The following is a 26,146-nucleotide window of genomic DNA, read 5'->3' as shown; positions in this document are numbered from 1 at the left end:
TTTTGCTCTATTTACTAAAAAAATGAACAAATTAACCTTTGTAAATTAGATTAAAGAGTAAACGAGTTATTCTGTTAAAAATTACATCCATTTGTACTATTAAAAATTGATCATTGCAAGTCAGCATGAGAGACATAAAGCTTATCATGTATAACTATCTAGTTATTTTGTTAATCATGCTAGTTTTTAGTAATAGAAATATATATAAATTTTAATAATAAGAATTAGCTTGCTTTTATTTTTAAACATATAAAAACTAATTTATCTATTTAAAAAAACTTTTCATGATACTGTTACAATTTGATATTCACATCAAAAGCAACAAAGAATAAAAGAACAAAGTTCCCCCTACTTTTTTTGAGGGATTAATTTTCTTTGCTATAACAAGTGAATTACAAGTATGACAAAGTGAAAACAAAACAAAATGAAAAAGAAAAAGAGGAAAATGTTACTCACTTATGTTGCAGCGTTGAAGGTAATAGTTACCAGAACTTACATATTTAGACCAGTATGATTGGTACTTGGAGACTGCTAGATCCAACCATGGCTTATAGTTTCCATTATAATGGATGACGGCTGCATTTTCGATCTCGGTTCGGTTTAAGGCCGGATCGTAACCGAGTCCTAATACGTGCCATTTTCGATCCAGTGGATGAGTCAAGTTGTAGAAAGTGATCAACCCTGGTGGCAATGTGCCAAGCTTCCAAAGAGTTCTATCATCATTCTGCAAAAACAGTTTATCTTCATCAGTGACGAATCTCGGTAAACTATGGAGAAAATGATGTTTAGAAACTCATATATCAATGACAATCCTTATGGTTTCTAGATTAAGCTAACATAATATAACAGACAAATGCGAAATACAATTTTCCATTTTTTATTAAGGAAAATAGGAGACTTGTCCAATAAGAACAAAGGACAAAGTAATCATTTGTATTAAGAGCTAAAAAGAAATTAATAAGTCTTGAGGGCTTAAGGCATAATTTTGTATTAAAAAGACCTTAAATTATTAAATTTTGAAAGGATTAGAAGAAAAAAATTAACTATTTGACCCAACGGGTGCAAAGAGGCAAAAATTATTACTTTTTTTAAAAAAAAATTAAGTACCAAGGTGAAAAAAAAAATTACTAAGTTCAAAAGACAAAAATTATATTAACCCGTAAAAATATTAAGGATAAAGCAACATTTAATTTTAAATTTGACAATTTTTCTTAAATTGGTCATTGAATTTTTTTTTGTCTATTTTAATGCACGAACTTAATTACTTTTCTCAAATTGGATCATTGTGATGTTGTGATATTTTAATATTATGTCACATCATCATTTAAAAAATTTAGGTGATAACATGACACAATATCAAAATATCACATTATTATAAAAATTAATATTTAAAAAATTATCAAATTTAAAATTTAATGTAGACAAAAAAAAAAGAATATAAACCTAATTATAAAGAATTATCAAATTCAAAAATTAAATATTGGGTTAGCGCAAAATATTATTACACTTTAAGGTATGGGATGTGCATGGACTCCAACATTAGGCTTAAGCTTCGCCTAGCGCATCGCAGTCCATTTTCTAATTTATAACATATTATTAAAATATTTTTTAAGAATTATGTAATTTATATGTAACATGGAATTATATATAAGGTATCATATAAAAATTAAGAAACATATTAAAAATATTAAATATATTAAAAATTAAAAAAATAACATGATTTAAAAAAATTAAAAATATAAAATACTTGTTTATATAATATCTAAAAATATTCATCATTTTTCTCAAACTTTTAAAAGGATAAATGTATTTTAATATTGATGTCAAACAAATTAATATCTTTTGAGCAAAAATATAAAGGATTTAAATAGGCTTAAACCAATCATTTATAAGTAGGAGGTGTTTAAAAAAACCTTTAAAATTATATTTTCAACTAAATTGAGTTTAAAGAGGTATATATATATATTTGGAATTGAATTATTTTCTATTTCCTAAACCCAAACTATCTACTTGAAAGAGAACTGAAAGAGTAAGAAAAGCAAAGAAGCATTACCAAATCTTGCCAATGATGATATATAGCAGTGATGTTTCGCTTTCTCCACTCCTTCAAATCGAAAATATTCATTCCAAATGCCCAACCACAAGCATTGGGGTTGAAATTCTCTATGATTATCGGATTAGAGAAGTTGAGATACTTATCAAATCTATGAAAGCTTTCTTTACATGTCTCCACTGCACCATTCACCATCCCTTTCAGATCAACATCCCAAAGAGGTGTCAAATCCTTTTGAACCACAATATCATCATCCAAAAACAAGATTTTATCCAGCTTTGGATGTACTTCAGGTAGGTAAAACCTAAGATGATTCAGAATAGACAAATACTTCGGGTTCCTATACTTGAGGTGATCAGCTCCATCAGACAGAGTCGAAGGATGATTCGCCTTGAAATAATAATCTTTAATCCTTACAGATTCGAGTTGTCGAAGAACCGAACAGTAAGACGAATTCATCCACTTGAAATCATCGATGTTGTCGACTTGAATCGTCGCATTCCTGGGAGAATTCACCAAGAACCACATTTTCATGGCGGCGAAATTCAGTTTATCAGTTACTATATGGAAAACATGTTTCTCAGGCTCGTTTGCGTGCAACACCGTTGAATTGACGACCACTGATGTCGCTAATACGTTATCGGAAAAGATGGCGTAATGGTATAACGAAGGGTCTTCGAGCTTTTCGTTGTATGGTTCTTGCTTGGTTTGATAATATCCATGAAAGTAGTAGTCTGCTGATAGCTGCAGAGATAGGCAATGCAATGGTTTCGGGACAGTTTTTGCAGCTAATTGAATCAAGAAGGCGCTTCTTTTCTTCTGTGATTCTAAATTGTCTTCTGTTGTTACAAGCATGGCTTGAAGTTTTCTTTCAACCGTGAAGCAATTATAGAGTTCATCTTTTGCTACAGATAATGCATGCCCCATTGCTTTTGCACGATCAAGTGAACTAGAAACAGAACATCCATTTACATGAAAACCAATAGTATATAATCTATACATGATAGCCAAAGGTTAAATTCTCTGATTAGTCCTTATACTATAAAAATGAGCAATTTAATCATCCTATATTTAATTTTTGGGGATAAAGGCAACATTTGGTCATTGAATTTGGCAACTTTTTGCACCTTGCTCCTTGACCTTTCACATTAGTCCCTAAACTTGTTAATTTTTATCAATTTGGTCCTTAAATTTGAATTCCGTTAAAATATGATGACGTGGAATTCTGAGATTATGCCACATCATTCACATGAATTTTTTTAAAAAGATACTTCTAAAAATATTTTATGTATTTTTTAGATTTTATATAAAAATTTAAATTTCCATATAATGACATGGCACAATGTCAAAGTATTACATCATCATCACACCTAATAGAATCTAAGTTCAGGAACCAAATTAAGAAAAATTTTCAAACTTCAAACTAAAATGGACTAAGCAAAAAATTAGTTTGAAAAAGTTATCAAAACTAAATGCTGCCTTATCCCTAATTTTAAACCAAATAGTAAAAATTGTAAAAGGTGGGGAAAAGTTCGCTCACTAATTTTGAAGCAACTTAGTTATTGTATACATGATAACTAAAGACCAAATATCACATTAAAACGCAACAAGTAACGATCAAGTTAATTCTACTTTTCTGCCTGAAAGTTAATATGTTAAGGGACTAAATTGCTCAACTAATTTACTTGTTAACTTATAGTACAGGGACTTGTTAGGTAATTTAACTGATAACCAAAAACAGTAGACATAAAAGTAGCCATACCTAGGATGAAGATCAGCATCGGAGTTAGCTTCTCCAATAACATTTAGACTTTCCATGACTTGCTTCAAAAGAGAATTGTAAAGAACAGTTTGTTTCTTAGAAAAAGCAATGTTTGCATATGCTTTGGCCATAATAATCTGGTCACGCATAAGCTTCAAGGTAGAATCAGCATTAGGATTTTCGAAATCTTTTCTCCATATACTGTATTTTCCCTTCACAACAGGGTCCATATTTTTCAAGCTCTCAATTGCTTCCGTTGCTTGCAGCTCTTTATTAACTTCTTTATCTTGGCGAACAAGTTCTGCAGTACGGAGATCCCTTCTTTTTTGCCTCAATATCTGAAGACCTTTACATACTATCACAACTCTAAACCAGGAAAGAAATATGTAAATATACAGTAGGACTTGTGGATGGTTTACCTGACGCTTGAACTTCACAGGGCTCCAATACGTCTGTCGATGACTTAGAATTTCACCTTCTTGAAATTGTTGATCATCGGTGGACTGTTCAACATTTTCTTGAAATGGTGTGCTAGTTTGGTATGTATCTTTCAGCTTAAGTACCTGGGAAGTAAATTACTCAACTGGTGATGTCAAAAAACAGTACTTGGGTGTAAGTTGAGGAATGTGCTTGATATACGTATGGTTAGAATTCTCTTTTAAGTTTTTTCAGATATCTGGAAGGTCTTTGGAGGCCTATCTCCACATCCATTTGTCGGATACGAGTGTCAAACATGGGCCTTTAGTTGAGATAGGTATGCTTTATTTCTCAAAGTTTTTTCATGTGTATCGAAGATGCTAGGAGGTCTATTCCTATATTTGATGTGTCAGACATAAGTGTTGGATACAAGGAATTCAACAATAACCAACTTGAACAAGGGAAAAAAAGGAGATAGATAAGAGTTGATATAATTTTGGTTTTCCGGGCCATATAGCTCATATAACAGCTGAAAATGTATAATTTCACCATAGAACAGTGCTTAGTTTACTGCACTTAGTTAGATTATACTTGCTGTTATGAATTGGACAGCCATGAATTGCTAGAAAGGATTTAACAAAATCAAATACCTGTACTTGGGAGCCCTGTACTTTGTCTACATTGATAGGGTTTTCGAGAACCCATGAAGCAGAAAGGTCCTTCATTTTCACCCTACATGTTCTAATAGTGCCCGAAACATCACTGTATGTTGCAATTATGTCAAGATCCTGTATGAAAAATAATTTACATGAGTATCATTCATCTTAGTTATTAAGTTAAGACAAAGATGAACTCCACGCATTACCTTCTCATTGTCATTGAACATGTAAGCCGCAGAGGAAGCGTCCCTTCCCTGCTTGTCAACATTCGGACAGATGGTAAGTTCATGCAACATTAAGAAACCTTGAATGCGGGCAGTGGTATTGCACAGTATGATAAGTTATGAAGCGATTCTGACTCAAAACCTATTAAATATAAAGGAAATCTTTCTGTACTACAGGCTGCAGCGACCATGCAGGCAGCAGTATAGACTATGATTAGTTATGAAACATTTCTGAGTTTTGCTAAATCGAACACAACATGGATTCGGAATTTATAAAACATAATGGAAACATTTTTGTCTGTTGAGGGTTGCTCAGCTCCTTTAAGATAAGTCCTTGTAGTTTCGTCTGCCGGGCAGCCGACTGGATCCCAACAACTGAAGGTATTGTTCCTCAAGAGGGTTTTGTCTCCCGTGCTTTGCCGAGAGCCAACATTCTGTGAGTGGCTGCCCTGAGAGCCTAGCTCACAAAGTCGGGAGCGCTTTGACACACTAGCTCTTGGAAGACCACGGGAGACAAAACACTCCCCGGAATTTCAAATCTTAAAAAATATAAAGGAAACCATTCTGTCATACAAGGGATGATTGCAGGCAGCGGTATCAAATACTACGATTAGCTATGAAATACTTCCGAATTTTGATAAATCAACTACAATGTGATTCAAAGTCTAAACAATATAAAGGAAATCTTTCTTTCAGACGACGTATGATATGCAGGCAGCAGTATCAAACAGTATGATTAGCTATGAATCACTATTTGAAATTCGATAAATCTAACTGCAACATTATTCAAAATCTATGAAGTATAAAAGAGACCTGTCATACAATGGCGGATATGCAAGCAGTGGCATCAAACACTATTATAAGCTATGAAGCACTTCCAAATTTCGATGAATCAAACTAAAATATGATTCGAAATCTATAAAATAGAAAGGAATCTTTTCTGTCCTTAAACGGATGACATGCAGGCAGCGTTATCAAAAACCATTATTAGAAAAACACCTCTGAATTTCGACAAATCAATCTACAATATGATTCAGAAACCTTTCTGTAATACAGTGGCCAACATGCAGGAAGCAATATTGAACACTATGGTTAGCTAGAAACACTCCGTAATTTATATAAATCAAACTAATGCATGATTCAAAATCTATAAAATATAAGCGGCAGATATGCAGGCTACAGTATCAAACACCACAATTAGTTATGATACACTTCTGGATTTCGATAAATATTAATAAAAATCTATAAAATATAAAGGAAACCTTTCTCTCATACGGCAACGATATGCAGGCAGCGGTATCGAACACAATGATTAGCTACGGAACACTTTTGAATTTCGATAAATCAAATTACAACATGATTCGAAAGCTATAAAACAAAGGAAACCTTTCTGTCTTTCGGCAGCCGATAAGCTTTGAGTGTTCTTCCACTGAAAGAAATTGTATAGAGCAAAAAATTAAGGTAAATTAAAATTAGGATAAAAATTTCTTAAAAATCCTGAAATGATCTCACATCGTTCTGTTATCTGATATTTCAGCATCCACAATGATAATACTGGAAATAACCTGAAACAATAGCCATTAGTGGTGTCAATTATAATAAATAACTGATAAATGGCATAGAAAAAAAAACAGAATAAACAAATTATTATCTAATAAACATCGGCATTTTCTATTTTATTCTAATTTTAAGGTTAATTTGGATACTAATTTAATGAAATCAATACATAAATAAAAGATTTAAAACTTGTAAAATTGATCCAATTAAAACAAAAAGATTCAAATCCAAATCAATTCGATTTAAAAAGAGAAGAAGAAGAGATTTGAGAGAGCGAAACATATCGGAATACGTACGAGTAGGAAACAAGTGAGTAGCAAGGAATCGAAGCTCCATACAATTCTTGAAGCTGCTGCCATGGAGAAAAAAGAGAAACCGAGAGATTTGATTTTGAAAATTGTTAAAAAAAATACAGCGGGAAAGTGACGAACAGGATCTGTATATATAAATATATTATGAATCAAGGAACGGTTTCTTTGCTAAACTGCGCCAGAGGAGCGCATTGTGGGAAGCTCGCAAATGGAGTGCTAAAACTTTTCAGTTCTCCGACGGGTTTGAAAGTTGAACCTTTCTAATTCTGTTTTACTTTTTCGTTTCATTTTATTATTATTTCGCGGGTGAAAAGGAATTTTAAAATCGGAAATATAAATATATATGGTTAAATTTTGCTTTGACTCCCTATGCTCTTTGCACATATCAAATTTAGTCATTTTACTTTTATTTCCAGAATTTAATCTTACTTTTCAAATTTTAATAGTCAACACGGTTAAAATTCTTCTATCAAATTTAGGTTCATTATAATATAATTTTCTTTACATTTCTTCCAAACGAGATTTTTTTTAATTTTAAAAAATATCATACTAACTAATTTAATAGAAGAATTTTAGTAGTATTAATAATTGGACTTGATTTTTGAACTTGATTTTTGTTTTGCCCAATTTGGTCCTTGGGTTTGGTTTTAATGTTCAATTTGTGTACCTAGACCAAATAGCCCAATGAATATTTGACATGTGTAATCTAGTAAAAAAAACGTAGATACTTAATTGGAACAACACAAATAAAGTTTAGGTACCAAATTGAACATTGAAGCCAAACTTGGTACTTAAATGGGGTGAAATTTGAACCCAAACTTAGGTGCCAAATTGAGACAAAAAACTCAAGTATTAAATTGAACATTAAAACTAAACTTATGTACCAAATAGTATATTAACCCTAAATTAAAAAACCTTTCCGTGGTGCTTAACATTTTAGATATCAAATTTAGCCTTAAAACTAAGTTCAAACACCTAATTTTGGACCAAAAATAACCTTAAGTACCAATTTGAACCTTGAACCCATGTTTAGATACTAAAATGTATATTAGCCTAAAATAAAAGGATTGAGTATGCCATTATTTTTTTAAAATATAAAATTTTGAGCCTTATTTATATTGATTAGTACCATACATTCCATGTTGTTTCTATGTATTATCTTTTATCAATTGGATTGCATGCTTGTGCCTGTAGTCATAAAAATGCATTACTCCACAATTGAAAAAAAAAAAAATTCAACTCGTTTACATCAAAACGAAAACAACCCTTATTATCGTATCTCTCGAAACAACATAAATTGCATAAGTTACTTTCCGTTCTATAATAATATAGCTTAAAAACATATCATCAAAGAATGTGCCCATCCATACATTACTCTTTGCTCTTAAAATTCAATTGGCACAAGTAGCGCAGGTACAACCGGCACCACATTTGCAGTACATCTTTCCGGTCCCGCTGCCCCCGGCGGCTTCAGCCTGGCTGCATGTGCATGGATTGCATCCGCAATGCTCCCCGCACGAGCACCGCTTGTGGTCCACCTCGCCGGCTCCGCAACTGTTTCATTACTCGTACAAATTCGACAATGATGATAAAGTGATTGGATGTTTATATATAGAATGCACATTAAAAATAATAAAGATAACTAACTAATAGTATAAGGTGGGGAAAATAATTAGTAAAAAAAATCTCTTTACTCCTTCTCAATTTTCAAATTGAGCAAATTGATCCCTCTAAAAGAATAGAACAATTTCATCCCTGTTGATTTCGAAAGTGAGCAACTAAGAACAATTTATAACATTAATGTTTTCTACCAATTGCACATAATTTTGATTGGTATAATAACAAATTTAGCCCTTAAAGTTTACACATTCAGTTATTGATCCTAATTTATCAAATTTAGCACTCAAATATTTTTGTTTACTGAAACTTAAAATTCATTTTCCGTGTCGTGTAAAATAAAATAAAGAGTAAGTTATAGAATTAGTCACCCAATTATTAGCTTCTTTATGCTTTGGTCACCCAACTATGAAAATTTTCAATTTAGTTACTAACGATTTAGATTATTTCTATTTTTGTCACTCTTTGTTAAATATTTAACAAAAATGATGATGTGACTTTTTTCTAACTAGTATAATAACATATTTAATCCTCAACACTTACACATTTTATCAATTTGATTCTAATTCTAAATAATTCAAAAAATTTAACCATCCATATTTATAAATTCTATTAATTTGATCACCAAACACATATAACTATTTAAACACATAATTAAATCTTGACAAAATTATATGTAAATCTGTGATTTTGACAAACCCAAAAACTTAGAATGCCCCAAAACTCAGTAATTTTGTGATTTTTATAAACTTATTCATAATCGTTCTAATGACATTCTCAACAAAGGAATCCAATTTTTCCTATGAAACCTAACATATAATTAACGAAAAAAAAAAGCTTCATTTTTCAAATTACCATATTTTACATTCTTGTCAACTTGAAGAATTGTGTAATAATCTGCACCTATCTTTGAGCATAAAATTTATTGTAAAATTTATTTTCATATATTTTGTTTGCAATTTATTTAGAAAAATATGTAAATTTTGTGGGTTTTTTTATTTTTCTAGCTTAAATTTTGGATTTTTTATTTTTGTAATTTTTAAAATTTTTTAGATACATATATTTTTATGAATTCATTTGACTTCCCATTGCCGACACAAATGATACAACCATTTGTTATTTCAAATACTTCATAATTATGCCACGTGGATAAAAAAATTACGTATTTTGATAAAAATAAGAATATTTTTTATAAAATAATTGGAAATCGTGATTTTTTTATTTAAATATTTTCATATTTTTATAAATTTATATAAAATGAATAATGTAAATTTTGGCCCCTAAACTTGACATTAAATCTATTTTGGTCATTGAATTTGGTTTTTGTCAAATTGATTGGATCAAGATATACTAGTCCAAATTAAGGGGTTGAACCAATTGAATTAAAAATTGCTTGAAACTAGTAAAAATCGAAAGTTAGGACAGAAACAATAGTTGGAGATGTTGAACTAGTTTAATAATTTTTTTATTTTTTAAATTTTAATGAATTTTTAATTATATACTTAATTATTTTTATATAACGGTTGAACAGATCAAACAGATTAAATCGAAATTTAATGGTCTGATTGGTTTAACCACTAGTGCAATTACTAGAACATTGTATGCGACACTTCAAAGATTATACTACATCTTGAAATTTTATATAGCAATTTTATTTTCAAGTGATGATATGAAACAATCTCAAAGTGTCACGTTATTAACTTTTTTCAAATAATTAGAATAATTTTAATTTTTAAATTTAAATACTTAAAATAAAAAAGGATTTAATTGTAAAATTTAAAATTCAGAAATTATATTAAAATATCTTTATAAAAAAAGATAATGGGAATAGGGTGTGGTTATCAAAGGATGCGGTTGGCATGTTAGTTGTAGGTTCCACAAGAAGGGTGAAAGTGCAATTAGAGATAGAGGTTAAATTCCTTAAACAAGGACTACGATCAATGGCCACATCATCATGACACGGAAAAAGGAAGATACATGATATGTTCACATTACTTGGATGTCCCATTAACATGATTAATTTTTAGACTAAATTTTATAATAGAAGAGATAATTTTGGTATCAAATTGAAACAAAATAAAATTTTAAATACCAAATTGTTATGCTCAAGTTAAAAGAAAAAAGAAAAGGGAATCTTTAGTCCTTCAACTTGGCTATTTTTCTCAACTAGGCCCTTAAATTTTTTCTATATTAGTCCTTAAACTTGACAACATTTTTCAATTTTGGTCTATGTGATGATATGGTATTATAAGATTTTGCCACACCATCACTTAATTTTTAATAAAAATACCATTTTTAGTTAATGATATGACACAATTTTTGAGTGCTACGCTATCATGTGACCAAATTTGGGAAAAACGTCTAGTTAAATAATTAATGTAGTAACTTGGATAAAAAATTAGGGACCAAATTTAAAAAATTACCAATTTAAGGACTAAATGTGGCTTTCATCTCAAGAATGAAAAACAAATAAAAATAATAAAAATTTAAAGGATAAACTACACCCAAGGTTACTAACTATTAGTAAATTTAGTTTTGGTCACTTAACTTCAAAAAGTTATAACATGGTCATTAAACTATTTAAAAGTTTTCATTTAAGTCATTGAACTATTTGAATTTTTTTATTTAAGTCATTAAGTTTTCACTAAGTTTTTTTTAAAGTCCGAATAGTAAGATCTAAGCAACAATTTGATGCTCAGTACGGTGGATCAATACTTATTGGCAAGTAGAAGAACATACCTTAGATCCAAGTCGATCTGACAGTTAGTGTCAGAGATTGGAGAAGAACGTTGTTTGGATTTTCGCTTGCAAATTCATAATGTTCAAAATTGTTTCATGAAAAAAACTGAATTGTAGAAAAGAATGAGAAGAAGAGCTTTCGATTGGTGTAAGTGGTTCGAACAAAGAATGTCATATAACAATGATTTTAATAGTTCAGTGACTTAAATGAAAACTTTCAAATAATTTAATAACCATTTTGTAACTTTTTGAAGTTAAGTGATCAAAACATATACTTACTAATAATCAAATGGCCTTAGGTGTAATTTACCAAAAATTAGAAAAAAGGAAAAGAAACAGAAACAAAAAGTCAAAAGTTGCTTTCCCTTCTCTAAAACACAACCTCTCAAATCCCTCTGAAAAATCCTCTCAAATTTTCTTTCCATCCCACCATCCCCCAAAATCACCATGGCCGCTACTTCACCACGTGAGGAAAATGTCTACAAGGCGAAACTCGCCGAGCAAGCCGAGCGCTACGAGGAGATGGTTAGGTTCATGGAAACCGTCGTTTCCTCCGTCGTTGCTCCCGACGAACTTACCGTCGAGGAACGGAATCTCCTCTCCGTTGCCTACAAGAACGTGATCGGCGCCCGCCGTGCTTCCTGGAGGATCGTTTCTTCCATCGAGCAGAAAGAGGAAGGACGTGGCAACGCCGATCATGTCTCCATCATTCGTGAGTACAGGGCCAAGATCGAGGCTGAGTTGTCTGATATTTGTGCCGGAATTTTGAAGCTTCTCGAAGAGAAGCTCGTTCCGGCTGCCGGGAACGGAGATTCCAAGGTCTTTTATCTGAAGATGAAGGGAGATTACCATAGGTACTTGGCTGAGTTCAAGACTGGTGATGACCGGAAAGCCGCTGCTGAGAATACGCTCTCTGCGTATAAATCTGCTCAGGTTTGTGCTCATTTTCGTAATTTGTTCATTTCCTTGCCTTGATTTGATGTAATTTTTTAAAATAAATTTGTGCTTAGATCTGGATCTGCTTTGAATTGCTTAGAAGACATAACATTGAATTACAATGGAAAGTTTATGAAAATTATCAAGAAGAAAATGATCTCAACACTATGGGTTTTAAATTAGTATTATATGGGTTTCCACCATTTGTATGATTTGAGTAACTGAAATTCCTGTTAGACCAAAGCAAAATTGTGTTTTTATATCTAAAATTCTGAACCACAGTCAGTCCTCTTAGACTCCACACGGCATAAACTTCAAAATGCGTTCAGTAGTTTGTACTAATCCAATTCAAACAAAGATATTCGGTGGTTCAATTTATTGATCCTTTTCTTGTCTTGTTAATGATTTGCCCTTGGATCTGATTTTACATTTTAATAGAAGATTTTACCGAAGTGATAATGATTTATGTGTTTTATCCATAGTTCCAGTCTTTTATTGCTTTTACCAGCATCCTTTTGTTCTGCTTTCTTTCAGGACATTGCAGTTTCCGAGCTCGCTCCAACTCATCCTATTCGTTTGGGATTGGCTCTGAACTTTTCTGTCTTCTACTATGAGATCTTGAATTCTCCTGACCGCGCTTGCAGTCTTGCAAAACAAGTAGGATAACAAAGCTTTGGAATTTTAGTTTACTGACTATATTCACGTTGGTCATCTAAAACATTCGAGAAGGGGAGCTTGGGGGTTTATACTTCTGAATTGTATTATCTTTGTTACTTGTGCTTTTCATTTTCCCAACCGTGTCATACATATTTGGATATAGGGATAAGGATAAACTACATTAGTAGTCACCCGACTATGGTTTTTTCTGTTTTAGTCACCTAACTATGACAAGTTACAAAACGGTTATTCAACTATCTTGTATTTTTGGGTGTTTCCATTTTTACATTAGCCAACTGGTGATAATAGTTGGGTGACCAAAAAAGAAATTTACTAATAGTTGGGTGACTTCTACTTTAGTTCACCCTAGAGATAATGATCTTGCAAATATATGGAAAAACTTGCATGTCATCGGAAACATACCCATATACAATACTTACCCAAGGAGTCCAAGTAAATATAAATCCTTACAAATCTATATTTGCTCTTTATTTTTGTATTCAAATTCTATTTAGTCAACAATTTCTGTTTCTTTTCCTCAGGCTTTTGATGAAGCCATCTCGGAGCTTGATACTCTCGGAGAGGATTCATACAAAGACAGCACTCTGATAATGCAACTTCTTCGTGATAACCTTACTTTGTGGACCTCGGATATGCAGGTTAGAATGCGCACAGTTGGTTTTAACTTTTCTTATATCGAATTCTTTTATTAACTACTATTTGTTTTTTTATCTATTTAGGAGGATGGAACCGATGAAATCAAAGAAGCCTCCAAACCTGAGGATGAGAAACAACAGTAAAATCCCTAATCTTCGAGTTAGTATTTTACTTCTCTGGTTGTTTTTGTATGGAGAAGTTGATTGGTCCCACTATCCCTTCAGTTTGCTTTATATTTAAAAAAAAAACCTTGAAAATACTGCTAAAAGTTTCTTGGAATTTCGCCATATATATATTTAGTTGAAGCTTTCTAATTATAGTGGGGGCATTGTGCACTATTTCCTAATTGTTTACTTCACAATAATGGAACTGATGATTTGAGATATTTTTCTAAGCTTAATGATTTTGATACTACTGTTGCTTGCATTGGATCAATCACTTGGATGTTTGTGATTATTATTTTCAATTGAATGTTTGTTATCGAAGTCCTTTGCCTGGATCCGACACCTATCGGATCTTGTGGATGGAAAAAACAGTGCTGGTAGGACTCCAACCCTACTCCGAATTTAGTACGGATCCAATGTGACCCTTGAATACAGAGTAGTCTCACATAAAAAAAAGGCCTGTCTTTTCCTGGGGATGAATCCCAACTGCTTGGTCTTTCTATATTATTTTACTAGGCTTTGAGTACTAGTGTTGGGTATCAGTACGTGATGGGTATAGGTATATTTAATATTTCCTATTGTTTTTCATGCATTTGGAGGATTCTTGGATGATCTTATTATCATACTTATGTCCGATTATGCAGAGGGAATCGGGGTTGGACACATCTATATATATAATGTGTTTGATTGGGTTATTCCCACGAGTTAATTGTAGGTGGGGAATTATTTTTAACCTTATTTCATTTACAAAGCTTAGATTGCATTTGACTCTTCTACTAAAAGCTTGACAAAAAGTAGTGGTTCCGTTAAACTTTTTAGTCATTTTTGCCATTACAAATAAATCATTATACGTCAGACTGAGGTTTATGTGGCTTGTCACATGTCACATGTAACAGATTATTAGTTATTTTGTCAATAATATTAATTTTTAATAATAAAAATAAAAATAGATAATTTTTTTTTAAGATAGTAGCCTCCAAAATATTTTTTCTTTTTTAGATTGTTTTTATTTTATTTTTATATTTTATATAAACTCTACAAAATTCAATTAATAAGTCTCCTACAACGACCCCCACTTTTTCGCATAACTTCTGTTTATATAACGTCCAAACCATTCCTTAGTACTGGTTGAAATTATGTTTAAGAGATTAAACTTTTGAATATAAAAGACGTATGAATTAAATTTTAAGCATATAAAGAGTATTAGAAATTTTATTGAAACGTACACAAATTTTGAATATAAATGTGTGCTATACAATAAATAATAAAATATATGATTTAAAATTAATTAATAATAATACATAAAATATGTAAAGTATTTAAACAAAAACTATTAGATTCAATTGTTTAGATATACAATTGATGGATGTAATAAAGTGTGTATAATAAAATTAAAATGTATAAATATATTAAAATAATATTTTAATTTAGTGATAAATTAAAGTTTTTACTAATGCAATTTAATATGGTTCAAATCTCACTAACTGCAAATATATACAATTCAGTGTGGTTTAAAATATGTAGTATTTAGTTGATTTGTAACACCAACTCAAGTAAGAACTTAAATAATAATATAGATAAAGTGTGAGTTGAGAACCATATTAGTTTACTTTAATAAAAAATATTCTTCAAAACATATTTATATATATAATATTATTTTTACGCGGGTGTAATATTTTAAAATTAAATTGTTTTTAGGTACTTTATTGTAAAATTTGGAGGGTTTTTTCCTTCACTTTTATTGAAAAAGAAAACTGAAATTAATGCTAAAAATGAAAAAAAAAACTAAAAAGATGAAATGATGTTTCTAATCCAAATATTCATTGTAAAATTTCTAAGTTATTTTTGTTACTTAAAAAAATTAAAATTAATTTTTAAAAGAATAAAAAAATTTAAAAATAAAATGAGTGATGAAAATAAAATTTTATTAAAATTGAGTGATAAAAATAAGTGTATTTAACTGTAAAGGATAAAAGTATATAATCGAATAGAATAAATTGCAATTTTTTATTTTTATTTTTATGCCTAATATCAAAACTTATGAATCCAACTTTGAATTTACCTTTTTTAACATTAAATTTTTAATGACAATAATACACCTATACAGTTATTTATATCTCATCCAAGCCAACCATAAACTCCGGTTAATTGTCTGAAAAATCTGTCCTTTTTCGTCCACCCAAAAAAAAACCCAGACACCACGAGCTTTGTCCTTTCGTTACCAAACAAAGAATTTCCCAAAAAAAAGAAAGAGGGAGAAACGGAAAAACCCTGGAGAGAGAAAAGACTGGTAGAAATGGACGACGGCAACACCACCGAGGCGGAGCGATGGCTAACTATAGCGGCGAAGCTACTCGCTTCCGGCGACTTTCACGGGACCAGGACTTTCGCGATCCGAGCTCGAGAATCGGCACCTGTCCTCGCCGACCAAATCTTAGCTGTCACCGACACTCTCTTAACCGCTCAATCTAACCCTCGTGACTGGTACGGTATCCTCCAACTCGTTCCTTTAACTCAATCCATGGAAGTTGTGGAGAGTCAGTATAGGAAACTCGCGATTCTCTTGAACCCTGTGAAGAACACGTTGTCTTTTGCGGATCAAGCGTTTCGGTTCGTTTCTGAAGCTTGGAATGTGCTGTCGAATCCTTCTAATAAGCTCATTTACGATAATGAGTTGAGGTTTCTTCAGTTTGGTCATGTGAGTCAACTCGGTCAGCAACATTATCAACAAGAACAGCCACAAGTTCAGCAACCGCAACCGCTGACGCAGACGCTGTTTATGCAGCAACCACCACCGCCGAAAGAAACCCAAACGCTATTTATGCAAACGCCGTTGAAAGAAACGCAAGCGCATGTTACGCAATCACTGTTTGTGAGAAGCCCTAGAGATAATAACAGTGATGGAAATGCTACATTAGAAGGAGGGGAGCAGTTGGGTTTAAATAATTATTCTTCTGAGTCAACTTGGACGAGGCAGATTAATCAGACTGGTTTAACTCAGCCGAGTCAGATTAACCAGACGGGATCTGTTGGTTCGAGCCAAATTAGTTGGCCGGAGCCAACACGGACTACCCCCATTAATCAACCTGAGGCTGTTGGGGAAAACCAGATTAATCAGACTGAGCTGACTCGGATGGGTCAGATTAATCACTCAGCAGCTCCTGCTCCTGCTCCTGCACCTGCTCCTGCTCCTACTCCTACTACTACTCCTACTAAGGAGCATAGTCGGGTAGAGCCAACTGGTGCGAGTCAGGAAACCAATTCGGCTCAGGCTAGTCAAGCTACCGAGTTAGAGGGATCAACTTTCTGGACAGCTTGTCCGCACTGTTACTCTCGTTTTGAGTATCCGAAGATGTACGAGAATTGTACACTAAGGTGTCAGACTAAGGACTGCAGGAAAGCTTTCCATGCGGTTGTGATACCTTCTCCACCTGCTCAGACAGAGCCAACTGGTGTGACTCGGGCCAATCAAGCTATTGAGTCAGAGGAACCGACATTCTGGACGGCTTGTCCATACTGTTACACACTCTGTGAATACCTGAAGGTGTACGAGGACTGTACGCTAAGGTGTCAAACTAAGAACTGTAGGAGAGCTTTCCATGCAGTTGTGATACCACCGCCACCGATGAACGGAAAGGACACATATATCTGCTCCTGGGGTTTTTTCCCTATAGGATTATCTCGTAATGGTAATTTCCCAAATTGGTCACCTATTTCGACCATGTTTGCTTGCCCTAACAACAAGAATGCTGGAAAACAAATGAATACCAAAAAGTCTTCTCCAAAGCTGTTTTATGATGAACAAGATGTATATGTAGAGATCTCTGATTCGAGCATTAGTTCCGAGAATGAGGATGATGACGATGATTGGCGAAATGAAAAGAGGGAGAAAAAGGTGAACAATTCTAAAGGGAAAGGATCTAGGGGGAGATATGCAAAGAAACCACAGAGTGAGAGAATGAAGCAGGGGGTGATGACCAAGTTAATGCGGATCATGGTGGAAATTCGAGTGGTGCATCCATGGTGCCGGACAGTGTGTCGACTGCTGAATCAAGCAGAAGGAAGCAGATGAAACGAGGAACGAAGGTTTTGGGGAAGTTGGATTTGAACGTAGAGTTTCGGAACGAGGCAGAAGAGCCAGTGGCAGGGAGGAGTAAGGGGAATGATGCCGGAAACGAGGAAGAGGATAACAATGAAGGGAACGGTTTTTTCGAGGGTCTAGATGAATTTTTCAGTAGTTTGCCTATACTCTCAGTTGTCGGGGATGATAAAGTTAAGGCTTCTGAGTGAAGTAAGATCGTTTTATCCCCGCACGGTTGTAGTGGCTTTAATTGTATGCTTATTGTATTGTAATTATATGGAAGGTACTAAGGATCTCATTTCATAGTTCTTCCCTGACCTGAATTAGACTGTACATTTTGCATCACCATGTTTTGTCATTATTTTCCTGTTTGGTAAGATAGGTTAGAGAACTTACTGTACATACCATGAGACATTTTCCAGGTTGAAGATTGAATATTCTGCTTACCGTGATACTTGCAGAATCGCACGAATGGATGGCAAGTTCTCTGACTGTTCTTTTTTATTGAGTTATTTAGGCTTGTAAATATTTCTCTGGAGAAAGCTTCACTGGATTGTGGATTAATAGCAGAATAAAATTCATCATTATGGATCTTTATCGATTTAGTTTTTGATGCTTATGTTTTCCTCATTATATGCGTATGTTTCCGTAAGTGGTTTTTGCTTACCAATCTAAAAGATGCAGAACTGTGCCCATCCTTTAACTTTGTATTTGTCATGAAAGCTTTAACTGCTTTGTGAGTCTTGCTTGGCAGCTTTGGGTCCTCTCACTCTCTTTTATCCAACTATTAGTTATTTACCTTGACTGGATACTTGGTAATGTTACTAACCCGGAATTAGTTTTGAAGCTGCATTTCTGGCCTTCTTGTCACTTCAAAAATGGCATTTCTTTAAGTTGTTTCCAGCTCTTATTGTATATTAAGAACCGAACCACCCAAACCTTATGGGAACAACGTATAGTCCTTTAGGCCTTATGGTATGAAAGACCTTATTTATAGTCTACAATTCCTTTTGCAGGTTGAAAACATTTTAATCATCGGCAATCGCTCTGCTGTGGCGACACTGGCATCCAATACCTCCATGAGGATGCAAGACGAGGTAGATTCAAGGTTTTTTTTTTTTTTTTTCGGTTATCTATTTTTGGGTTTAGTGTGTCTGATCATGTGACTTGGTTCTTGGGGTGAACGTCGAATATACGAGTGCTGGACATGAGCACTTCTTAACGACAAAATGAAAAGTCGAAATAACATAGTTGTTTTGAGGCCGGTTAAACTGCTTAGTCCAAGACAGTTCTGCTTGGAGCTAATTTCATGCCTGTTGTAAATGTTCCATTTTTTCATGTGATGGCATCTTTGGCCCGAACCCTCAGGGATTCGGTAGTCACATTCAAGGATGTTCGAACCAGATAGGGGAGAATGATTTTGAACTGATTAAGGAAATCCAGAAGCATAAAAATGTTTTGAAAAATATTTATTTCAATTACAATTTAAAACAAAAGATTTCGTTTCCAAAATGAAATAGTAAAATATTAACATTATTTGGAATAAAAGATTAATTTGAGCACATTAATATTTTAAAATTTATAAATTATTTTAAATACCAAAGAGAACCAAAATGACCATATTGTTACTTTAAATGGTTATCGATTTTGGATTCAAACTCGGATGAATGCCGAATGTCGAATCTGAAATGATCGGATTTGAAAACCAGGTTAAAATAAAACTTTTAAGTATATCCAAGGCATAAACGGCATCGTTTTCGACTCTGCAACTATAAACATTATATTAAATGGTAGTGCAGAATATGGTGTTAAAAACACTCAAATAAACAATATGATAAAGATTTACATAAGCACCATGAAACTATACATAAGTAATTTTTTCGAAATACATACCGACTTCTGATCTCCGGGACTGTGGCATTTGAAATCTGAATATGATTTATCGGGTGCATGATATGCCATTACAAATTGACAGCCAAATCACTAACAATACCAAACAAATAGCCACGTCGATGGCAAGAACGATACGCACCTGGCGACACCATTTCTTACACATGTTTTGAGATCCGGGTCTGATCCTTGTCGAACCCAAGTCCTTCTGTAATGTGATTGATGAACTTGCTCCGTTTTGGTTACTTGGATCTAATGTGGTTGAATCAGTTTTTACTCTATCTGTTGATTTCCGATGTTCCTCCAACTCGATATCTCTCACTGCAACTATGTGATCCTTATTTTTCTTCTCTTGCTTGCTTGATTTTCCCAACAAAGGGGCTTTCGTGGAACTAGCAGATTCAAGTTGGGCATTTCTATTGCTTGAAGATGGGGAGTGACTTGGATAATCCGATACTGGAACCTCGGTTTTCCAATCATTGTCACTATGCGAAACTTGCTCTAAAGAAGTTATCAAGCGCTGAATAACTGGGACTAGTTGCTCTTCGACACCAATCGAACTCATACCCGAGAAACTACTTCTCGAACCTTTCCTAGCAAGGGTTTTAAATTCTTCTCTCATGTGCTGTAGGAACCGAAGCACACCATGGTTTTCGACAGCTTTATCGGCAATCGTGAAATAAACACACCCGTCTTCGAATAAAAACCCAAAAGTCCATTTACCTATAGTCTCGAAATACCATTTGTGGAACGACATAGTCCTTTCTAAACACAAGGCAGCCATATTTTCAATCTCATGATCTCCCCTACTATATTCATATAGAGTCCTGTTAGCCTTCGAAACACAACAATAATGAACCGTATTCTGAATCGATCCCATCACAGCAAGACCCGGAAAAAAACACTCAAACCTTCAGCTTCCTCCAAATCAAATAAGTATTCTATATCGAAATCCCAAAAAGTCGTCAACAGCAATCTAAACAAGATGAACAGAACTACAACACAATCAAAAAGGACTTGAACCTTTCAATTACTAACTCGAATGAGCTTTCGGTTTCAAACCCGAATTTCGTCAACAATCCAGGCAATCCATATGAGGAAAAACAAGATGAACAAAGCTAAAACACGAATGGAAAGGACTTGAACCTTTCGCTTACTAACTCGAATAAGCTTTTAGTTTCAAACCCAAATTTCATCAACAATCCAGATGAGGCAAAACAAGATGAACAAAGCTAAAACACAATCGAAAAAAGGACTTGAACCTTTCGACTACTAACTCAAACAAGCTTTTGATTTCAAACCCAAATTTCGTCAACAATCCAAGCAATCAAGATGAGGCAAACGAGATGAACAAAGCTCTCAAGCAAGGTTTTAAAACACAACCGAAAAGGACTCGAACCTTTCAATTACTAACACGAACAAACTCCCGATTTCGAACCCGAATTACGTCAACAATCTAAGCAATCAAGATGGGGCAAAACAAGAGATGAAATAAGAACTCAAGGAAGGAAATTAAGACCTGGAAGAACGCAATAAATTCCTCAGCAACAATGTCGAAAGCTTCGAAAAAATACCAACACAGATCTTCAGCAAAGTACTCAAATTCAAGAATGAAGTTCCTCATACCTGTAATTTTACAAAATATATACAAATCAGTCAATCACAAAATAATCAAATCGTAATATCAAAGAAATTTCATGGATTGATAGATAAATTTCTAAAAAAAAAAAACCAACACTCCATAAACTCTCTTAGAAATTCAATTACTTAAATCAAAAAAGAAAAAAATAAAAACCCAGAAATAATTATCAACCAAAATCAAAAGATCCACTTTAAAACCTTTAACTTCAAGCATAATATAACAATCGAACTAAAAAAAAAAGTTTTGACCTTTTCACTCAATTATTATTATTTCTTGAAACAGATCAATTAAAGGGTTTTTTGTTTTCCGTTTTTTTTTGGGGGGTTCATTTTAGTAATTTAAAATCGTTATTTAATTACCTGTGAACGATAATGATCTTCAAAAATCTGGGGGAAGGGGGGAACTGAAGCTTTACATGGAGAAATTAAGAACTGAGAGAAGACCAGAGTGCCTTTGAGGAGTTGATGCTTGAAATAGAATTTAAGTTATTGCTTTAAAAGAAGAAGAAAAAAAACCCAAGTATTTTAAACTTGTACGAGTAAATAAGGGATAAATTAATGATTAGTCCCTAAATGTGATAATTTTTCACTTTGGTCATTTTTTTTTTCATATTAGCCCCAGAGCTTGGTAGTTGTTGAGGGGAAATTGGCTCTTTTATTGAAAGAAAATTTTGAAATGTCGTCTTTTGAGTAGCCAATTCAAACATTAAACAGTGGAAATACTATATTCAGGAGGTCTATACTCAATTTTAATCTCGGGGTTTTGTCTTTTGACTCCGAGAAGAGCCCAAAGAGGTACATGGAGTTTATCAAGGAGTGCCTAGGTACACCAATAAAATGTTTTCTCATTTCAGCCTTGGTGGAGTTGAAGTCCAAGCCTTAAAGGAGCTTAAAGGGTTAGAACACTGGTAATACATTGGAGTCGCCAGACAAAATCTCGAGACTAAAATCGAGCATAGACACCTCAGATACAATACCTCTATTGTTCAAGGTTTTGGTCGGCTGCTCAGAGGATGACACTTCAAAAATTTCTCCTAATTAGAGAACTGATTCCCCCTCATCAGTAGTCTCTTTTAATTTGACTCCTAAACTTAAATTCCATTAAAGTGTTGTAATGTTCTAATAATTTTTAGATTTTATATATAATTTTTTAAAATTTCAAGCAAATGTGTGGCACATTGCACTTTAATAAAATCTAATTTTAGGGATTAAATTAAAAAAAGTTATCAAATTTCAAAACTAATATGAAAAAAATAAAATAGAAATCAAATTAAAAAATATTACCAGGGATGAATAAATAAAGTAATAGATTATAATTTGATTTATTTTATTTTATTTTTGTTTTACTGCTTCAAATAATGTCGTGTTGTTTTGTTGTTGACGTTATTTATGGCTTTTCAGAAAAAGAAAAAAAGAAAAAGTAAAAGGAGAGGAAATTCCGACGTCGTTTAGTTACGCTTAAAGATTAGGATGACGTTGACACGATGATATCTTTTTTTATTGGACAAAATTTTCTATTAATCCTTGTGTTATGCGTAAGTTATCAATTTCGTCATTTCTAGCTCTTCTGCTTTTCCAAATTATGAAGTTTCAGTCCTAAACCAAATGATAGAAGTTAAATCCGCTAAGTCAATTTCTGATATTAGTATCGTGTTATAAGTAAGTTGTGGATTTAGTCTCTGTTTTTTAATTTGATCAGTTTTAGCCTTTATATTTTTTTGAGTTTTGAAATTTCAATTTGGTTAAATTTTGTTATTAGTACCTATACTTTACAAAATTTGTGGACTTAGTCTCTATACTTTAATTTGATCAATTTTAGTCCTTATATTTTTCAAAATTTAGAATTTTAGTCCTGGCCCAAACAGAAGTAATTAAATTTGTTTGATTAAATTCAATTAATAGTTTTTGTAGATATTGTCCATTTTCTCCAATTAGATCATTCTAAGTCCCCATTTTTTTTAATTTGAAATTTTTGTCTTGACACAAATGGCAATTAGTAATCCATTAATTAGATTCTTAATGAGTAATATGTGAAAATAATAAGCTGACATGACATTACATACATAATAATATGTTTTGTGCAGCAGATTCTGGAAGCAGAACTTTAGTTAATGAAATTAACAATTATTGTTTAGTGAGGACTGAAATGTTAAATTTTGAAAAGTACAGAGACTAAAAATGGCCAAATAAAAGTATATGGATTAAACCCACAACTTTTGTTAAGTATAAAGACTAATAGTAAAATTTAACCATTTAATTTTGATTCAAATGGTTGTATCTATTAACTAAAATTACATAGCATGGAAGGCCTTGCCTCCTGGACGAAAATAGCAAAATTGCTTCTAAGGTCCTTCAAAAAATAAAATATAAATATAAATTAATTTAATAATCGAATTGCCTTTTGATCCCTCCCAAATATTTATAATATAATTTTTTTAAACATATACTATTACACATGATAATATGTTTGTCGCATGATATTCTAAAAATAGCATAATTTAACGTAATCAACTTTAATAGTTATCGTTTTGTTTCTAGACTAAAATTTCAAAATTCAAAAAAAAATGAAGCACTAAAAATTTCAAATTAAAGTACAGTGACTAAATCTGTAACTTATAGATAGAAGAGGGACTAATATCACAATTTGACCTACTTATCTCGGTCCTAGAAAGATAAGCGTCCGCATTGACTCAAATCCGACGTCGTATTATTCCTCTCTCTCCTTTTTTTTTTGGCCTTTATTTGCCCCAATTTCATTTCGGGAGCTCTGAGTTTATTTAGGGATTTGAGATTATTGGGAAATCAATGGAGGCAGAGGTGATAAAAGCAGAGTTGGTATTGCCAACGCATATGAGTTTCAAGAGGATTCAAATGTATGAGAAATACCCAAAGGGCCAATCGAAAGTGAGATGGAAACAGCTCAAGCAAATCCTTCAAGCTGAAATTTGCCAGAATTACTCTCCTGATGAACCCAATTGTAAGCCTATGCCAATTTTTTTAGGGTTTCTTTTTTGTGTTCATATGTGTTTATTTAAGTACATTGAATAGTTAACAATTGGATCAATCTACGGTTTTTTTTGGAAAAAGTTGGATTCAATTGTCAACTCAGTTATTTATTTGACATTATAACGAAATTCCGTAGTGGAAAACCTTGACGTGATGTTATTTTGAGAGGAATTCCATGATTAGAAGCTTATGTTGTTGTTTTAGTATTTTTTGCAAAGAATCCTGTAAAAGTACCCGCCTTGTACTTCTAATTACATTTTGCTCCTTTTCTCAAAAAATAGCAAATTAGTCTTTGTATGTTAGACCAAAGAGCAAATTGGTCATTCTGTTAAAAATTTCTTTCATTTCTAATGTTAAAAAACTAATTCTTGTTTGTCAACATGAGATCTATGTGTGTAACTATTTGGTTATTCCGTCAATGGTACCAGTTTTTAAGGTAAAAATAGATGAAAGTTTTAATTAAAATGACTAATTTGCTCATTTTTCAGTAAGGGGGCAAAATATTATCCGATTTCTAGTACAAGGGTCTCCATGGTAGTTTTACCCAAAGAATTCGATGGCAAGGTTATTAATGATGAAACTATTTCCTTTGTGTAATTTGGATTTTTGCAGATGTTAATATCGAATCACCGCCTTCAATGCAACCGTGCAAAAGAATTTGTGATATAACGGGATTCGAGGTTTGTTTCAGAACATATGCTTTAAGCTTTGCTCCTATCCTTCATTTTTTCTTGAAGTATTGGTGTCTGACACTTCTGTATGACATTTTCAAACACAGTATGGAGATATAACTTGTCGGGAATATATGTTCCGTAGATAAAGAATGCTTTAGTTAATAAAAGTGATAGTTACATTTATCCCATAGTTAATCCGATTGATCTTGATGCATACACCAATGGTTTGGATTCATATATGAAACTTGTGATGTAAATTGCAAAATTCAATTTCCGGGAACAAAATAAAGAACAATAAACTTGTAATTGTTGTGCAGGCGCCGTACCACGATCCGAGGACGAATCTCCGCTATGCAAATGCCGATGTTTTCAAGCTTGTGAGATCACTTCCCAATGAGTATGTGCAAAGGTATCTAGCTCTAAGGAAAGCGGCAGTGGTTTTGAGGTGAAGTTTGCAAACTTGGGGACAGACTCTGGTCTTTGATCGAACATTTAGTTTACAATTAGATCAGTCTTTACTTATATGAATCATCATAGAGATTCTCATGATGTTTAATCTACAATTAGATCACGTCTTTTGTTCCGTTTTCATCCCTAGAAACCTCTGCAAAGCTGAAATTCGTTGGATAGCTTTAGGGTTAGTTGTAGCATAAGCTAAACTGGTTAAAGCAGTATTGTTCTATGGCCTATGAGAAATGATATTTGCAATTCTCCGATCTGTTTTGTGTGGATTTGGGTAATGAGAATTCCGATAATATTTGGATTCAAATATTACTGTTATTGCCCACAGTTGATTCGGATTGGAATGAGCATGCATTACTTATGTGGTTGATAGATCATTACAATATATATATATTGACTTTGTAAAAGAAGCATCGCTATATACGGTCTAAAACTGTGAAAATACCATGGATTCCTTATACTAGGAGTTGGATTGTACTTGGTCTTCTCTACTCAAAAGATGAGAAATTTTTTGTCTGTACATTATATCAAAGAGCAAATTAATTCTTCGTTAAAAATTCTATCAATTTCTACAGTTGAAAAACTAGTTTTTATACATCAATAGGTTAAAAATTCTATCAATTTCTACAATTGAAAAAC

General features: G+C 32.8%; 5 protein-coding genes across 7 annotated transcripts; 3 read left to right on the top strand and 2 right to left on the bottom strand.

The window, feature by feature from the left end:
• Positions 1 to 331: 331 nt before the first annotated feature.
• LOC107934114 (probable galacturonosyltransferase 3) lies at positions 332 to 7,245 on the bottom strand. Its single transcript, XM_016866464.2, has 9 exons — positions 6,969 to 7,245; positions 6,628 to 6,680; positions 6,502 to 6,544; positions 5,098 to 5,145; positions 4,883 to 5,020; positions 4,235 to 4,378; positions 3,816 to 4,153; positions 2,054 to 3,002; positions 332 to 724 (listed from the first exon to the last, which is right to left on the bottom strand). The coding sequence occupies exons 1-9, from the start codon at positions 7,029 to 7,031 to the stop codon at positions 449 to 451; spliced, it is 2,052 nt and encodes a 683-aa protein (XP_016721953.2). The 5' UTR covers positions 7,032 to 7,245; the 3' UTR covers positions 332 to 448.
• A 4,478-nt stretch (positions 7,246 to 11,723) lies between these two features.
• LOC107934138 (14-3-3-like protein) lies at positions 11,724 to 13,805 on the top strand. The gene is made up of 4 exons (NM_001327374.1): positions 11,724 to 12,272; positions 12,810 to 12,932; positions 13,475 to 13,591; positions 13,673 to 13,805. The coding sequence occupies exons 1-4, from the start codon at positions 11,787 to 11,789 to the stop codon at positions 13,730 to 13,732; spliced, it is 786 nt and encodes a 261-aa protein (NP_001314303.1). The 5' UTR covers positions 11,724 to 11,786; the 3' UTR covers positions 13,733 to 13,805.
• Positions 13,806 to 15,800: 1,995 nt separating this feature from the next.
• Positions 15,801 to 18,431, top strand: LOC107934135 (uncharacterized). Its single transcript, XM_016866488.2, has one exon. The coding sequence runs from the start codon at positions 16,050 to 16,052 to the stop codon at positions 17,823 to 17,825; it is 1,776 nt and encodes a 591-aa protein (XP_016721977.2). The 5' UTR covers positions 15,801 to 16,049; the 3' UTR covers positions 17,826 to 18,431.
• A 1,206-nt stretch (positions 18,432 to 19,637) lies between these two features.
• Positions 19,638 to 21,883, bottom strand: LOC107934136 (phytolongin Phyl1.1). 3 transcript variants are annotated; one of them, XM_016866489.2, is made up of 3 exons: positions 21,726 to 21,861; positions 21,244 to 21,350; positions 19,638 to 20,589 (listed from the first exon to the last, which is right to left on the bottom strand). In XM_016866489.2, exons 2-3 carry the CDS (start codon positions 21,346 to 21,348, stop codon positions 19,774 to 19,776), a joined length of 921 nt encoding a protein of 306 aa, XP_016721978.1. In that variant the 5' UTR covers positions 21,349 to 21,350; positions 21,726 to 21,861; the 3' UTR covers positions 19,638 to 19,773. The 3 variants fall into 3 exon arrangements, with proteins under 3 accessions (XP_016721978.1, XP_040973203.1, XP_040973204.1); XM_041117269.1 differs by having other exon boundaries at positions 19,638 to 21,350; positions 21,726 to 21,883; XM_041117270.1 differs by lacking the exon at positions 21,726 to 21,861 and having other exon boundaries at positions 19,638 to 20,665; positions 21,244 to 21,354.
• A 2,179-nt stretch (positions 21,884 to 24,062) lies between these two features.
• LOC107934148 (INO80 complex subunit C) lies at positions 24,063 to 25,761 on the top strand. Its single transcript, XM_016866507.2, has 3 exons — positions 24,063 to 24,342; positions 24,984 to 25,051; positions 25,363 to 25,761. The coding sequence occupies exons 1-3, from the start codon at positions 24,171 to 24,173 to the stop codon at positions 25,492 to 25,494; spliced, it is 372 nt and encodes a 123-aa protein (XP_016721996.1). The 5' UTR covers positions 24,063 to 24,170; the 3' UTR covers positions 25,495 to 25,761.
• The last annotated feature ends 385 nt before the right edge of the window (positions 25,762 to 26,146 follow it).

This window comes from Gossypium hirsutum, chromosome A01 (genome assembly GCF_007990345.1).
Source record: "Gossypium hirsutum isolate 1008001.06 chromosome A01, Gossypium_hirsutum_v2.1, whole genome shotgun sequence".
Lineage (NCBI taxonomy): Eukaryota > Viridiplantae > Streptophyta > Magnoliopsida > Malvales > Malvaceae > Gossypium > Gossypium hirsutum.
This window is presented reverse-complemented; position numbering and strand designations above follow the sequence as displayed.

What these genes read in the sequence shown, in the direction of transcription:
- LOC107934114 (XM_016866464.2), bottom strand. Translation starts at nt 7,031, where the DNA reads ATGGCAGCAGCTTCAAGAATTGTATGGAGCTTCGATTCCTTGCTACTC. An exon ending in TACTCACTTGTTTCCTACTC is followed by an intron (nt 6,681 to 6,968) that starts GTACGTATTCCG and finishes CTATTGTTTCAG; the next exon opens with GTTATTTCCAGTATTATCAT. An exon ending in ATATCAGATAACAGAACGAT is followed by an intron (nt 6,545 to 6,627) that starts GTGAGATCATTT and finishes AATTTCTTTCAG; the next exon opens with TGGAAGAACACTCAAAGCTT.
- LOC107934138 (NM_001327374.1), top strand. Translation starts at nt 11,787, where the DNA reads ATGGCCGCTACTTCACCACGTGAGGAAAATGTCTACAAGGCGAAACTC. An exon ending in CTTGCAGTCTTGCAAAACAA is followed by an intron (nt 12,933 to 13,474) that starts GTAGGATAACAA and finishes TCTTTTCCTCAG; the next exon opens with GCTTTTGATGAAGCCATCTC. An exon ending in TGTGGACCTCGGATATGCAG is followed by an intron (nt 13,592 to 13,672) that starts GTTAGAATGCGC and finishes TTATCTATTTAG; the next exon opens with GAGGATGGAACCGATGAAAT.
- LOC107934135 (XM_016866488.2), top strand. Translation starts at nt 16,050, where the DNA reads ATGGACGACGGCAACACCACCGAGGCGGAGCGATGGCTAACTATAGCG.
- LOC107934136 (XM_016866489.2), bottom strand. Translation starts at nt 21,348, where the DNA reads ATGAGGAACTTCATTCTTGAATTTGAGTACTTTGCTGAAGATCTGTGT. An exon ending in AATTTATTGCGTTCTTCCAG is followed by an intron (nt 20,590 to 21,243) that starts GTCTTAATTTCC and finishes GGATCGATTCAG; the next exon opens with AATACGGTTCATTATTGTTG.
- LOC107934148 (XM_016866507.2), top strand. Translation starts at nt 24,171, where the DNA reads ATGGAGGCAGAGGTGATAAAAGCAGAGTTGGTATTGCCAACGCATATG. An exon ending in CTCTCCTGATGAACCCAATT is followed by an intron (nt 24,343 to 24,983) that starts GTAAGCCTATGC and finishes GGATTTTTGCAG; the next exon opens with ATGTTAATATCGAATCACCG. An exon ending in GTGATATAACGGGATTCGAG is followed by an intron (nt 25,052 to 25,362) that starts GTTTGTTTCAGA and finishes ATTGTTGTGCAG; the next exon opens with GCGCCGTACCACGATCCGAG.